At 63.8% G+C, this 13,248-nt stretch overlaps 1 protein-coding gene across 5 annotated transcripts in view; it reads right to left on the reverse strand.

Moving 5' to 3' along the window:
• Window positions 1–6: 6 nt before the first annotated feature.
• ARHGAP39 (Rho GTPase activating protein 39) overlaps window positions 7–13,248 on the reverse strand; it is a 160,391-nt gene continuing 147,149 nt past the window's right edge. For 3 of the 5 annotated variants that reach the window (XM_025193686.1, XM_025193684.1, XM_025193688.1), the window contains 6 exons: window positions 9,685–9,758; window positions 7,876–7,941; window positions 5,891–6,090; window positions 5,538–5,629; window positions 4,224–4,393; window positions 7–3,830 (listed from right to left, as the gene is read on the reverse strand). In XM_025193686.1, the coding sequence (XP_025049471.1) occupies window positions 3,636–3,830; window positions 4,224–4,393; window positions 5,538–5,629; window positions 5,891–6,090; window positions 7,876–7,941; window positions 9,685–9,758 (797 nt within the window). In that variant the 3' untranslated portion in view covers window positions 7–3,635. The remainder of the gene's footprint in view (window positions 3,831–4,223; window positions 4,394–5,537; window positions 5,630–5,890; window positions 6,091–7,875; window positions 7,942–9,684; window positions 9,759–13,248) is intronic. The other 2 variants (XM_025193685.1, XM_025193687.1) reach the window with 1 other exon arrangement.

Consider the following 13,248-nt stretch of genomic DNA (forward strand, 5'->3'; position numbering starts at 1 on the left):
TGGCAGGAGGGGCCGTGTCTCTGCAACGCCGAGCCCTGTCTGGAGGATTTCCAGTGCTCGCCCTCCATCCTCCATGGGTCACATCCTGCCCAGGGCCTGAAAGAGCCAGGGTGCCCCTGGTCCATGCTTTGGATGGGTGCTGTGGTGATGCAGTCTGGGCTGGCGGCTGAGATGCTCCCAGGCGAGTCCAGGGAGGAGCTGGGATCTGGCTGCTGTCTGGATGGATCTTGAGACGCGCCGAGGCCCCACACGCCGGAGTCGCTGGTGCCCTCCTCCACACGGCTGCCCCCCGAGGATCCTGCCCAGGCGCTGATGGGACGTGTGCCTCCTGTGTGAGCCCGGGAACAAGGCCTGACCCGGCAGTGCCAGCCAGGCAAGGCTTCCTTGGGGCTGCCTGTGCCTTTCCTATGCTGCAGCGGGGAGAGGAGCGATCCAAGCCAACGGCAGGTGCCCAAGCAATGCAGGACTGCTGGGGTTAGTCCGTCTGCCCCGGGGAGCCTGACCCACGGCACCGTGAACTCTCACTCCGCTCCAGGAAGGCTCCGGGGGCAGAAGCTGGGGCCACCACCGCTCCTCGGGGTCCCCATGGTGCTTCCCGCGAGCTCATCACACCAGCAAACCAGGCTCCTTCCCGACGTGAGTGCTTGCTCCGGGGGGGTGAAGGCACTTCCCCTGCCAGAGCACGAGACCAGTGGTGCTCACACCCGGCCTGGGGGCCAGATGCGACCTGCAAAGCTGGAGTGATGGGGGAAAGGGGAGCACCAGGAATCACACGTGCCAGCATGCTGCCGCTCTCCTCTCCTCCTCGCCCTGAGACTGAATGCTCCCTGCCCAGCTCCTCGAATAGCTGGAAGGGGAACGGCAGTGGCGACCTGCCCTTGGCAGCCCCACAGACACCCACAGGGCACAAAGCTATTTCAGAGCAAGCCCAAAGGTCATGCTCCGCGTCCAGGAGACACTGGCACGGGGCTGGGAGCTGAGCTAAGGAGCAGTGTGGCTGCCCGGGCCATCTCCACCGGTCGGTCTTTCCTGGCCTCGTATCATCCCATGGTCGGTCTTTGCATTTTTGCAGGTAAAGCTTCTAACGTTTCGTTACTTCGATCCAATTTAAAACATGGCTACGGGATGCTGATCGTGCCACACGGTTCTCTCTCTAGGCACCTGCCTGTCTCACCAGACAATAGATTTGCACCGGGCGTCTTGCTGAATGTCGGTGCACGTGGCCGTACAGCCCAGTTCTTGAGTGACGGTCCCTTCTGCGCATGTGAAGTCGTGGGTGCTTAAGAGGGGACACGACAGCAGGCTGCAAGTAGCTGAGGGGCTGCCAGAGAGACGAGGGGCAGCGCCTGTTCTCTCCTGCTGCAGAGAGGAGGACGTGGAGCCATGGCTGGAAGTTGCAGCAAAGCAGGTTCAGGTTGGAGATAAGGAAACACTTCTTCACTGTCAGAGCAGGGGCCGTGGGAGAGACGCCAGGGAAGGGGGGACGCTCCATCCCTGGAGGTGTCAAGGAGAGGGTGAATGGGCATTGGGTGCGGAGGATCTAGGCGCAGCGATGCCCATGCTCTGCTATGGGGATTTCCCAGGTTTCTGGGCTGTGCTGGTTGCCCCCCACCACTACATGCAACAGGGGCTTTAAGCTTCCCCCCGAGGCGCTGGGTGCTGCAGCCCAGGCTGGGGATGGGGCTGGGCTGGGCCAATGCTCCTCCCGGACCCAACCCCGGAGGGTCCTGGCTGGAGGGTCTTGCCCCCGCGCTCAGGCTCAGCCCCGCTGCACTGGGCAGCAAGGGATTTCCTCCCGCTCAGACTGGTCTGCACTGGGGGGGTTCCCCTTCCCCTGCAGTGGGGGAACGGCCTCTGCCTCGGCTCCCTGGCCCGTAGATAAACACCCGTTTACAGAAGCAAGGCGTTGGCTGCCGCAGCCCCCCAACGTCCCCTGTGGCAGGTTCAGGTGGGATGCCTGGGGCTGTGTCAGGGTGACGGTAGTTTGACGAAGGGTTTAGATCGGGGCGGGCAATGATTTGGGGCGGAGGGCCGCTTACTGAGTGTTGGGAAGCCATCGGGGGCCGCGTGACAGGCGGTCGGGGCAGATAAATATTAATTTTCTAAATTGTTTAGGGGCCCCGTGGGCCGGATAGAATGGGCTGGGGGGCCGCAAGCTGGCTGAGTTCAAGCTTTGCCTTGCTTGTGTAAAAGGTTGAGCACCACTAGGCGAGCTGGTCTCCGGCCCCTGGCCCTGCTGGCTCGCAGTCTCCAGCAGCTGGTCTGACCCCGTCATGATGCAGAAGAGCCGGCTCCCTGCGTGGCTGCTGACCTGGGTCAGGAAGGCTGGGGACCAGCTGGATGGTACCGACCTCCAGGGAAGGCAGCCTGGCGGGTGGAGAGCTCGCAGGGATCCCACTGCTGCCCAGGCTGGCATCTTCTGGAGCAGCTGGAGCCAGGGAGGCTCCCTGCAGCCTGCCCTGGGGAGGGACGTTGGAGAGGGAGGTGCAATAGCGGTGGTGAAGGCACCCAGGATGTGGGGTAGACTCTTCCAAGGGGTTGACTCTCTCTTGCTGGGGCATGAGCCGGGAGCTGGGGGAGCCCAGGAGGGGCCCAGCCGTGGTGGGGCAGGAGGGCAGAGCGGGACTGGGCGAATCCCACGCTGCAGCGGCACATCCAGCTGCTCTGCGAAGAGCCTGGAGTCCAGTCTGCGTCGCTCCGGGTGGTCCCTCTGCGTCTCCGGGGCTGCAGCTGTGGCTGGGAGCCCCCATCCATGGGCAGGGCCAGGCTGAGGGGACACGTCTCCTGGACGAAGCTGCAGCATCCCAGCCTGGCATGGAGCAGGGGCTGGGCGATGGGCACGGTTCTCCGGCTCCTGTCCCATGGGCACCGCTCTCTTTACTGCAGGGCTGAGCTGAGGCCTGTGGCGATGGCAGGAGAAAGCGGCGGGCTCACAAGCAGTGGGGAGTCATCATGGAAGGCAGTGCTGGAGGATGCCCAGGGCTGAGGCATGGGCCGAGCAGGGGATGGGACCTGAGCCCCCAGCTTTGATGGAAGGAAGAACCTGGAGCCTGGATGCTGCTGCTCTGGCCCCGATCTCAGGGGGATGCGGCCAGGTGCACCGGGGCAGGCACAGCCCCCTGCAAGCCCTGCCCGTCCTCCTTCCCTCCTGTCCCTGGAGCTCAGGCAGGGACAGCCCTGCAGGACAGCAGCCTGTGGCCCAGCCCCGTCCCAGCTGTAGGCTCCAAACACCCCCCTGCCCTACACCATGGCCAGAACTGGGTCCCAGGCAGGCACCCTGGGCAGCTGGGCCCCCTTCCCCCCTCCTGTGTGGGCTCTGCTGGAGGTGGGTCCCCAAGGCACAGGGCTCCTAGGAGCTGACCAGAGCGCGGTGGTGAGCCCCAGCCTCCAGGAGCCCGGGCGGGAGTCTGAGCAGCCGGATGGGGAGACGGGCAGTGCCGTGGGCAGGGGTCCGGCTGGGAGGAGGAGGCATTGGGCAGAGCAGAGGCACTGGGCAGCACCCCCCGCCGGCACAAGAGGTCAGGGGGCACTGGGGGGGCACCGTGCTGGGGACGGGCAGCCGTGCCCGGCACCTCCCCGAGAGTCACCTTCCCTGGGCAGGGCCGGGGCGCAGCTGGGGGTGCCCCTGCTCGCTGCTATAGGACGCCCTCCATGAAGCTGGTGTCCAGGTGCTGGATGAGCACGCGGAGGAAGGACATCTCCTTGCGGGTGTTCTCAAAGATGACGCGCGGGTCGTCGGACTGGCAGCGCAGGCAGTTGGGGGCCATCACCATGGCCAGGTTGTTGACGTCCATCTTGGTCACCGCCACGTTGGCCGGCTGCACGAACACCTGCCGGAGGGGCGGGCAGGGGTGAGTGTGGTCTCCCCAGGGCAGCTCAGACCCTCGGGCCGGCCCCCCAGCCCTCGTCCTTGCCCTGGACGTTTGTCCGGAGACCCAACCTGAGCCTGCTCTGCTGAGGTCTAAAGTCATGGCTTTGTGCCTCTGCAGCGACGGGGAGCAGCTCTCCCGACGGCAGCCCTGGCGGCCTGTTCTCCAGGCTGGACACGGCCGGCGCTGCGGTCGGTCGCCTGCCTCTGGACCCCTCCAACTTCCCCCTGGCCCTGAAGAGGCCTCTCCTCTATGGTGGCTTGGTGGTGCCCCCCGCACCTCCGTGCCCACCTGCCTGGGCTGGCTAGGGAGCTCCCAGACCCGCCGCCCCCTCTCCGGAGCCGCGGACCCCACCTGTAGGAAGCGGATGAGGTAGCAGAGCACCATCTTGTTGATGCGGGGCAGGGAGTGGACGACGGCGATGGCGGCCTCGGGGTTCTCGTAGTGGGTGATGCACTGTTCGTAGAAGTCGTGGGGGATCAGCGGCTCCTCCAGCTCCCGGTACCACAGCTTCAGCAGCGAGGCTGTGGAGAGCGGGCAGAGGGGCTCGTGGGTGGGCAGGCCGCGAACGGGAGCTCCTGCGTCCTGCCGCTGCTACGTGCTGGACCAGGGCTCGGAGGGGAGCCACGAGAGGGACGCGCATGCACACAGGGGCACACGCGTGTAGGCAAATGCACACGTGCGCGCACAAACATGCACACACGCGAGCATGTGCACACATGCATGCACACGAATGCACACACATGCACGTACACCCAGATACACATATGTAGAAGTGTGTGCACACATGGATGCACATACACAAGCACACACCCAAACACACGCACGCACCTGCAAATGCACATGTGCACACATGAATGCATGCACACACAAGCTTATATACACAAATGCCCATATGCACACGTACACACACACATGCACAAACACATGCACACACATGAACACACATATGCACAATCATACGTGTGCACACATGAATGCATGCACACACAAACACCTCCACATACCCACGAATGCACATACACACACATAAACATGCGCATATGCACATGCACACAAACATGGATGTGCATATGCACACACGTGTACACACATGAATGCATGCACACGTGCACACACAATGGGCTGCTCGTGTCTGTGGTTCCCAGCACGGCTGACAAGGGACTGAACCTGCCAAGCCCCCATGTGCTGACCGTGTCCTTCCTGGGCCCTGGCACCCCCTGCCTGGGCTTGGGCTGATCCCAGCAAGCCCCCGGGACCCAGGCCCTCCTGCCCCCGCTCCGGCTGGACAAGGGACCTGCTCCCTGCAGGCTCCCTGGCTCGGGCTCCTCCAACCAGGCCCGGCCCCATGCACAGCAGGGCTCGCTTGGCCAAAACCGGCTCCTGCCCCTGGCTGCAGCGGCGGGAGCCCCTCACCTGGGGCTGCAGGCTGGCACTAGCTCTGGCAGGGCCAGGGGGTGCTGGGCAGCAGGGTTGCGGGGCTAGGAAACAAGCACTGGGCACTGGTGTCCCTGCCACAGTGGAGGAGACACAGGCCCTGGGACGGCTCCACCCAGCTGGTGGTGGCCGGCAGTGGCCGGTGTGGCCACAAGAGCCCATTGAGGGCCAGGCTCCCCCCAGCCCTGCTCACAGGCTGCAGGGGGGGGGATTAGGGGCACTCTCCCTTACCAGGGACGTGGGGGTCTTCCAAGCCGGTGGGGATCTTCCACTGGTCGACCTGCAGCTTGAGGGCGTTGACCTCATCGATGTCTCCGGGGACCCTGCGCGGGAGAGGGACAGGACCCCGCCGGCGTGAGACGGGGCAGGGAGGCACCAGGTCTCTTGCCCCAGCCCCACAACCAGCCCAGCCGAGACAGGAACAGGAGGCCTCCTCCTCCGCTCCAGGGCTGAGCCAGCCTTGCGGGGAGGAAAGGCTTCCCAAGAGCCGAGCTGGATCTCCCTTGCTGCAGCTCGGTGCCCTGCAGCCACGGACAGAGCCGGTCTCCCCAGCGCCCCCAGGCCAGGCGCCCAGGCTGCCCTACCTGAAGATGCCCTCGGTCTGGTCTCCGTTGAGTGCCAGCACCTCCTCGGACAGCCGGGTCTGCACCCAGGGCAGCTGGCGGTCGGGGTACCGCTCTTTCTGCATGTTGACGATCTCCTGCAGGGAGCTCCCGAACATGGAGGGGTTGAACACGGCGTTCTTGGCGTGCCGGATTTCCTCGATGTTCGGCTTCTTCAGGCCCTGCCGGAGACAGCGCCGGCGTCACGGCACAGGCGAGCGGAGAGGGGCACGCGCAGCTCCCCACGGACAAGGAGTGCTCGGTGGGGACGGGCGCGGGGACACATCATGCATGGCACAAGGCTCCGCGCTGGTCACGGGTGCTCCTGAACTGAGCACATGCGTGGCCTGACCCTGCACTGCCCACGAAGCCTCCTGCAAAGCCTTGGGTCCGTAGCAAGTCACAGCCCACCTGTGCCAGGCCTCACATGCCTCCTCTGTGACCGGGGGGGGAGGCAATATGCCCCCAATACTCATGAGAGCATCTCCTGCCTGCACTGGAGGTGAATCACCGGCTGCAGTAGGGGGCTCATGACACACAGGCTCTGATCCTGTCCAGTGGACCCCGTCTACAGGCCACTTTGGTAGGTGTCATTTTCCCTCTCTAAAGGGGTTGTCTCCTCTGCTGCCCCCACACAAGCTTCACCCAGCCCTGAAATGCGGCCACCTCTGGGGTGGAACATGGCAGTTCTCAGCACACTGCGGTGCACGCCGGCGTATGGGATGACAAATAATCACTGCCTGGCTCTAGCCCGGCAAGGGGAGGGCCCCTCCAGCTCTGTGTCCCCAGCAAAACCCCTTGCCCTGGCAGGGCGGACAGCAGGCACGACTGTCCTGCTGGTGCTGGGCCGAGGCTGCCGGTATCTGGGAGCTGGGTCTCGGGCTGGCCAAACCCCCGGGCTCTGCACCTGTCCTCCACCCTGGGGCCAGGCCCCGCTTCCCAATGTGCCCCCGGCTAACGAGCCAAATCTCCGGCTCTATCCAGCCCTGGGGAGGCCTCCCCTGAAGTCCTGTGTCCAGGGCTGGGCCCCGCGCTTCGAGGACGTGGAGAGATTGCAAAGAGTCCAGAGCAGGGAGACAAAAAGGGTCGGGGCCTGGGAGACACGACTGATGGGGCTGGAAGAGCCGGGGTATTTAGTCTGGAGAAGAGGAGGTTGGGGGGGGATTGGAGGGTCCTGGCTGGGGGGCTCTGTCCCTGCGCTCAGGCTCAATGCTGCACTGGGGCAGGAAGGGATTTCCCCCCTGCTCAGACTGGTGCGGACTGGGGGGTTTCCCCTTGCTCTGCAGCAGGGGCATGGCCTGGGCCTGGGCTCTCTGCAGCAGGATGGTGGTGGCCGCGGCCCCCCTGTATCCCAGGGGTAAGGGCTGGGGGTGATGCCTGGGTCTGTGTCAGGGGGGCTGCATCGTGTGGATCCGAGGTCGGACACGGGCTTGTCTGTGGGGTTTGGACAGGGCTGATCCTGCCTTAGGCAGGGGTTGGGCTGGATGTGACCCCACAGTTTTCAAATCCCCAAGGGGCGACAACAGAAAGGATGGAGACGGGCAGGCGGCTCGCTGCCTTTCTTTTGACATGGTGTCGGCAGACGTCAGGAACGCCCCCGTTCGCTCCCTCGCGGTTACCCTGTAGCTGGCGGTGCTCGGGGCTGGCCATAAAGCTCCAGCTCCTGGAGTCGTGGGATTTGCAGAGATTCCCGCTTGCACCAGAGGAAGCTGGTGGCCCTCACGGCTGCATGGGGAGAGCCCAGAAATATGGGGGGTAGGGAGCAGGCCAGCGACCGCCTGGCTCATCGCAGTGTGCCTCTCGGTGGGGCGCGGGGCAGGGCTCTGGCTCCCGCGCCTGCCCCTTGTTTCTGGAAGGCGACCGGTGGGTGCACAGGTGGGTGTCCAGCGGGGCCTCAGCACCTCTGACCCCAGTCCCACTCGTGGTCACGGTGGGGAATAGCTGAGATCCAGCCCTTCCGTCCTCACCTCTTGGTCCATGTGATGCTCATTCCCAGCAATGGTGCAATGGGCCGGGCTGATGCTGACGGGTGCCTGCTAATCGAGAGGAGCTGTCGGCACGGAGAGCTGGAGCAGCAGGGGCACCAAGTGCTGTCTTAGTTCGCAGAGGGGGCTCTGTTTGGCCCGCAGCCTTGTGGCATGGGGAGGGCAGCCCAAGAAGCAGCTGGACCCATGCTCCATCACCCATCCTGGCACTGGGAGCCCTGTGGAGGGGGCTAGGCAGGGTGTGGGGCACTGCCATGCCTCTGGCAACGAGGTCTGCTCCCTGGCTCTTGGCAGCTTGTGGGTATTGCACGCTCCAGTCCTAGCCGCCCCAGTTCATAGGACCCTGTGACTTGCAGCCAGCAGCTGCCAGGGACGTGCGGCCCTCCATGGCCCGGGGCGATGGCAGCCGGACTCCCAGCGAGCTCTTCCATACGCTGAATGCAAAGTCCTGGTCCGAGGAAAGTGCTGGCGGATGCTGCGGGCTGCTCCGCCGTGATGCTGAGGGCAACTGGGGCTGCGGTGGGTGATCCATCCCTTGCCCCCGCACTCGAAAGGGTCTGTGCCGTTCTGGGCTGTATCCGGGATGCGTGCGAGGGAGGCTGGACTCTGGATCGGGAACAGCCTGAGCCGTGCTGAGGTCTGGATCGGAGGCAGGTGCTGACCCTTTGCAAGGCATCCAGGAGGTGGCTGGAAGGACTGGGAACATACCCGATGGTGGGGGGTGACCTCAGGGGAGCACTTGCGTTAGCTCACCCAGGCCCAGGCGCTGGAGCAGGGCGACTGAGCTGCCTCGGGAAGCCGGGTCCCCGCCAGTCTGTCCTGGGGGCCCTTCGCGGTTTCCCCCTTCTCCGTTCTCCAGCTCCAGCTCTTGTATCACGTCTCCCGCCGGCGGTCAGAGGAGCCGAGGGGCTCATCTCCTCCAGATCCAGGAAGGGGGATTTTCCATCTCTCGCCTGCCAGAGACGCTGGAGTCCCCTGCCCCTGGAAGCTGCCCTGCTTTTTGCAGCTTGCTCCAGGCTTTCTCAGCCGCCTGCCTCCAGCAGCGTTGCAGGGGAGAGCCTTGCCCAGCTCCTGAAGACGTCTCCGGGCCTCCGGCCTGGCCTGGTTGGCGCAGAGCGGAAGCCGCCCGAGCCCCTGGCTACCCTGGCGTGGGGCTGGGGGTGTAGCCTGGGCGCCCTGGGCAGGGAGGGCCAGATCCTGCCCTTGCTGACTTGCTCTGGTGCCTTGGCTCTGATGGGGAGGGGACGGCCTCTCCCCCACATTGTGCAGCCGGTGATGGACGCCACAGCCCCGCAGGGCACCCGAGGGAGCGCTGGGGAGAGATGCGGGGCTGGACACCCGGCTGGGTCTGGGGGGCTAGCTGGTGGCCTTGGGCAAGTCACTCTCCGCCCCCCTCCACCCGTGCCTCAGTTCCCCCGGGGCAGAGCCGGCGAGGCTGGGCTCCTGACGCGGGAGCCGGAGAAGGGTCCCGCTTCTGCCAGTCCCTCCGTGCCGCTGTGACGGCTCCAGGCTCCCAGGCGCCACACGTGTCACCGAGCGCGGGGAGCGGGGCTGTGCTAGGGGCTGTACAATGCTACCATGCCGGCCACAGCCCGTTTGTCCCAGCCAAAGGCCCCCCAGCACGTACCAGCAGCGCTCTGCCTCCTTCATCCCCCCGATGTGACGTGCCCCGGGCCCTCAGCCCTGGGGAGGCCGGGGGAGACTGCCCCACTCCCACCCAGGACCCGCTCCGGCCAGACGCTCGCTGACAGCACCTGGCGCGGAGCTGACGGCAGAGAAATGGGACGATACCTTCTTGGCGCCCGTCAAGGCTGCTTTCTGGAGCTTGTTGTAGCAGTACTTGGCATACGTGCTGATCGCCACCCCTGCAAGAGAGAGCAGAGCAGAGCGTCAGGCTGCGCAGTGGAGGAAGGCAGGGCTGGGGGTCCGGCCGGGAGGCTCCAGCCGGGCTTGGGGACCAGGCTTCAGAGCCGAGCACACGCAAAACCAGGCCCCGCCGGGGTGCCCGGGCCGCTCCGGACCCTCCAGGCTGGCATGTGGGGCTTCCCCCAGGATCGCACGCGTGTGTCTGCACCTGGAGTCTGCCCGGGGGTGTTTGCTAGGACCGCCATGGCCTCGGCTGGTCTCTGACAGGACCCCCTAAAGCCAGCTCAGGGTGGGTGAATACTGGCTTCTTCCCACACCAAGATCCCGACCTGCCCCGGTTCCCCGTGGCCCCGACTCAAGGAGCTGCACCCAGTTCCTCCTGCCGGGGAGACCCAGCACAGCTTGAAGTCCCAAGCAGTGCAGGGTTTCCTGGGGCACAAGCCACCCAGCCAGAGCGGCGAAGCCGTTCCAGCTCGCACAGCCCAGCGCCCTGTCCAGCCTGTCTGGTCTCGGGGCTCCAACACTGCAGACCTCACCCTCCTCTTCCCCGGGTATGCTCATCTCCTTCTCCCTCTGATGCCTCCCGGCCTCTCCTCCCAAGGACCGAGACTATTCAAGGATGCTGAAGACCCCTCTCGCCTTGTCCTGCTGCAGCCAGGCCTGGCACCGAACCCTGCATTCCCTGTGCCCAGGTGAAGGAGGGAAGTAGGGACACGCGACATTTCATAGCAATCCTAGAGAAGGATCAGCCCCGTCCAAACCAGCCCAGACAAACCCCATGTCTGACCTCTGAGCAACACAACACAGCCGCCCCTGACCCCGCACCTGCCCCTGCCCCAGGGAAAGCAGGGGGACTGCGGCCGCCAACGTCCTGCAGGTCTGAGCATGGCGCAGAGTTCCTTCCTGACCCCAAATTTCAACAGTGCGAATGCACGTAACACAGCAAGATTGCAGCAAACCTTGGAGTCATAGAAAATGAGGTTGGAAGGGACCTCAGGAGGTCACATCTTATCTAACCCCCTGCTGCAAGCAGGACCGGCCCCAACTACATCATCCCAGCCAGGGTTTTGTCTACCCAGGTCTTCAAAACCTCCAAGGATGGAGAGTCCATCATGGCTGGTGCCCAGGCCAGCTCTGATCCCAGCCATCACTCCTGTAAGTGGACGTCGGTGTCAAAGTGCAATTCTGCTCCTCCTTGTCCAGGCTGTTGAACAGCCAGGAATGCACTGACCTCCAGGACACATGTTCCCTGGCCCTGCATCCTGGAGCAAGGAGGATCCTCGCTCCAGACACAGCCAGCATCCATCCCCTTGCATCCTGGACCAAGGAGGATCCTCGCTCCAGACACAGCCAGCATCCATCCCTGCTCCAGATGCAGCTCAGCTCCATCGCTGAGCTCAGGTGGAATACTTTAAAATCCCCATTTGAATGGGAAAATGCAAAACAAGAAACCATCTGCAGGCTAGGTGGTGTTAAGTCCTCCACTGGAGGGTAGGGCTAGGATTCAGACCTTGACACACTGGAGGATTGGACCAAGAGATATCTCAGGAGGTTCAACAAGGACATGTGCAAAGTCCTGCACTGAGGAGGGAGCAATCTCATGCACCAGTGCAGGCTGGGGGCGACGGGCCGGGCAGCAGCTCTGCAGAAAAGGCCCTGGGGGGACAGGGGACACGAAGCTGGACAGGAGCCAGCAGTGTGCCCTTGGTGCCAAGAAGGCAACCGGCATCCTGGGCTGCACTGGTAGGAGCGTTGCCGGCAGATGGAGGGCAGTGATCCTTCCCCTCTATTCAGCACTGGGGAGGCCACATCTGGAGTCCTGTGTCCAGCTGTGGGCCCCACTACAGAAAGGCTGTGGACACATTGGAGACTCCAGTGGAGGGGAATGAAAATGGTTGTGGGGATGGGGGAGAGGACTGGTGAGGAGAGGCTGAGGGACCTGGGCTGATGTAGTCTGGAGAAGAGAAGATGGAGGGGGATTGAATAGCAGCCTTCACCTCCCTGCAGGGGGGCTGCACAGAGGCTGGAGCTGGGCTGTTGTCAGAGATGGCAGAACAAGCAGCAATGGGCTCAAGCTGCAGCAAGGGAAGTTGAGGTTGGATATTAGGACAAACTCTGTCCCAAGGACGGTGGTGAAACACTGGGACAGGTTACCCAGAGAGGTGGTGGACTCTCCATCCTTGGAGGTGTCTAAGACCCAGGTAGACAAAGCCCTGGCTGGGATGATATAGTTAGGGCTGGTGCTGCTTGGAGCAGGGGTTGGACTAGATGTGACCTCCTGAGCTCCCTTCAACCTCATTTTTATGATTCAGCACGCATGGTTTAAACAGGGACTGCGGTTCTTACTCCTTTACCTGGATTAGCTTTTGTGACCCCTTTGCTCCGGGGGCTTCTTTGCTTGTCTGCCCCCTCCCCGTGCCTTCCCAGCTACCCAAGCACGCGCTCCACTCGATGCTCTGCTCCGCGCCATCCTTTCACAGCATCTGAAGTGAACTTGTTTTCATGAAAGCCTGTGATCTCTCCCTCTCTCCCTCATTTTGGGCTAGTCTAAAAAGGTGCTTATCGGCCCTGCCTTCCAATTTAGGTCTTATCCACGGTTGCTGGGAGCTCTTGCAGGCATGCAGTTGCTACAGAGAGGATAGCGGGTGCCACGTCCAGTCACTGATGGCATCTGCTGGGGATCCCACTAGCCCGTCCTGATGCTCAGTTCCAGCAGAGCTGCACCTGCCCCAAGGCCGGGGGGATTGTCCGCAGGCAGCGCCCCCCCACTCTGGCTGCTCCAAAGGCCCGGCCAGGGATCCAGATGGGGTGGCCACCAACGCTCCTAGATGCCCTGTCCCCTGCTGCCCCTTCTGCCCACTGCATGGACGCCGCTGCCCGGAAGGCAGCCCCAGACCAGGTGCTGGGGCAGCATCCTACAAGCCACCCCCCTGCAGATGGGACAGGAGGTGGGAGTTAGCCCAGTGTGCCTGGGCAGGGGTGGGGGGCTCAGGGGAGCACTGCCTCTGGACCAGAGGGAAGGCGACCCGGGCTGGCAAGGCCTGTGGGTTGTGCAGGTACAGGGCACAGAGGAAACAGGGGTGAGTCTCCCCCACTTCACACGTGCAAGTGAACACAGAGATCCTCTCCCACTGAAGCAGCCCCACTGCCCGTTTGCTGGTGGCTCGGTGCAACCAGCCCTCCCCGCGTCTCCCGGTTCAGGGACCTCGCTGCATTTTCCCGAAGCTCCAACCTCTGTTTTCACGTTTCCCTCGTAGAGGGGTAGGTGCCAGAGCCAGGCTGGATGCGGCCAAGCCCAGCTCCCCCTTCCCTCCTCACTCAGGTCCTCCCCTAAGAGCCAACCACCACCCTGCAAACAACAAGCAAACTCCTTCTTTTACCTGGCTCTGGCTAATTACCTTCCTCCCCGCCCCCCTCACTTCCACGCCTGCTAACGAGCCCGTGAACCCAATCCTCCTCATTGCAACAGGTGCAGGGCCGAGATCTCTG

Source organism: Alligator sinensis, unplaced genomic scaffold, assembly GCF_000455745.1.
Source record: "Alligator sinensis unplaced genomic scaffold, ASM45574v1 scaffold446_1, whole genome shotgun sequence".
Lineage (NCBI taxonomy): Eukaryota > Metazoa > Chordata > Crocodylia > Alligatoridae > Alligator > Alligator sinensis.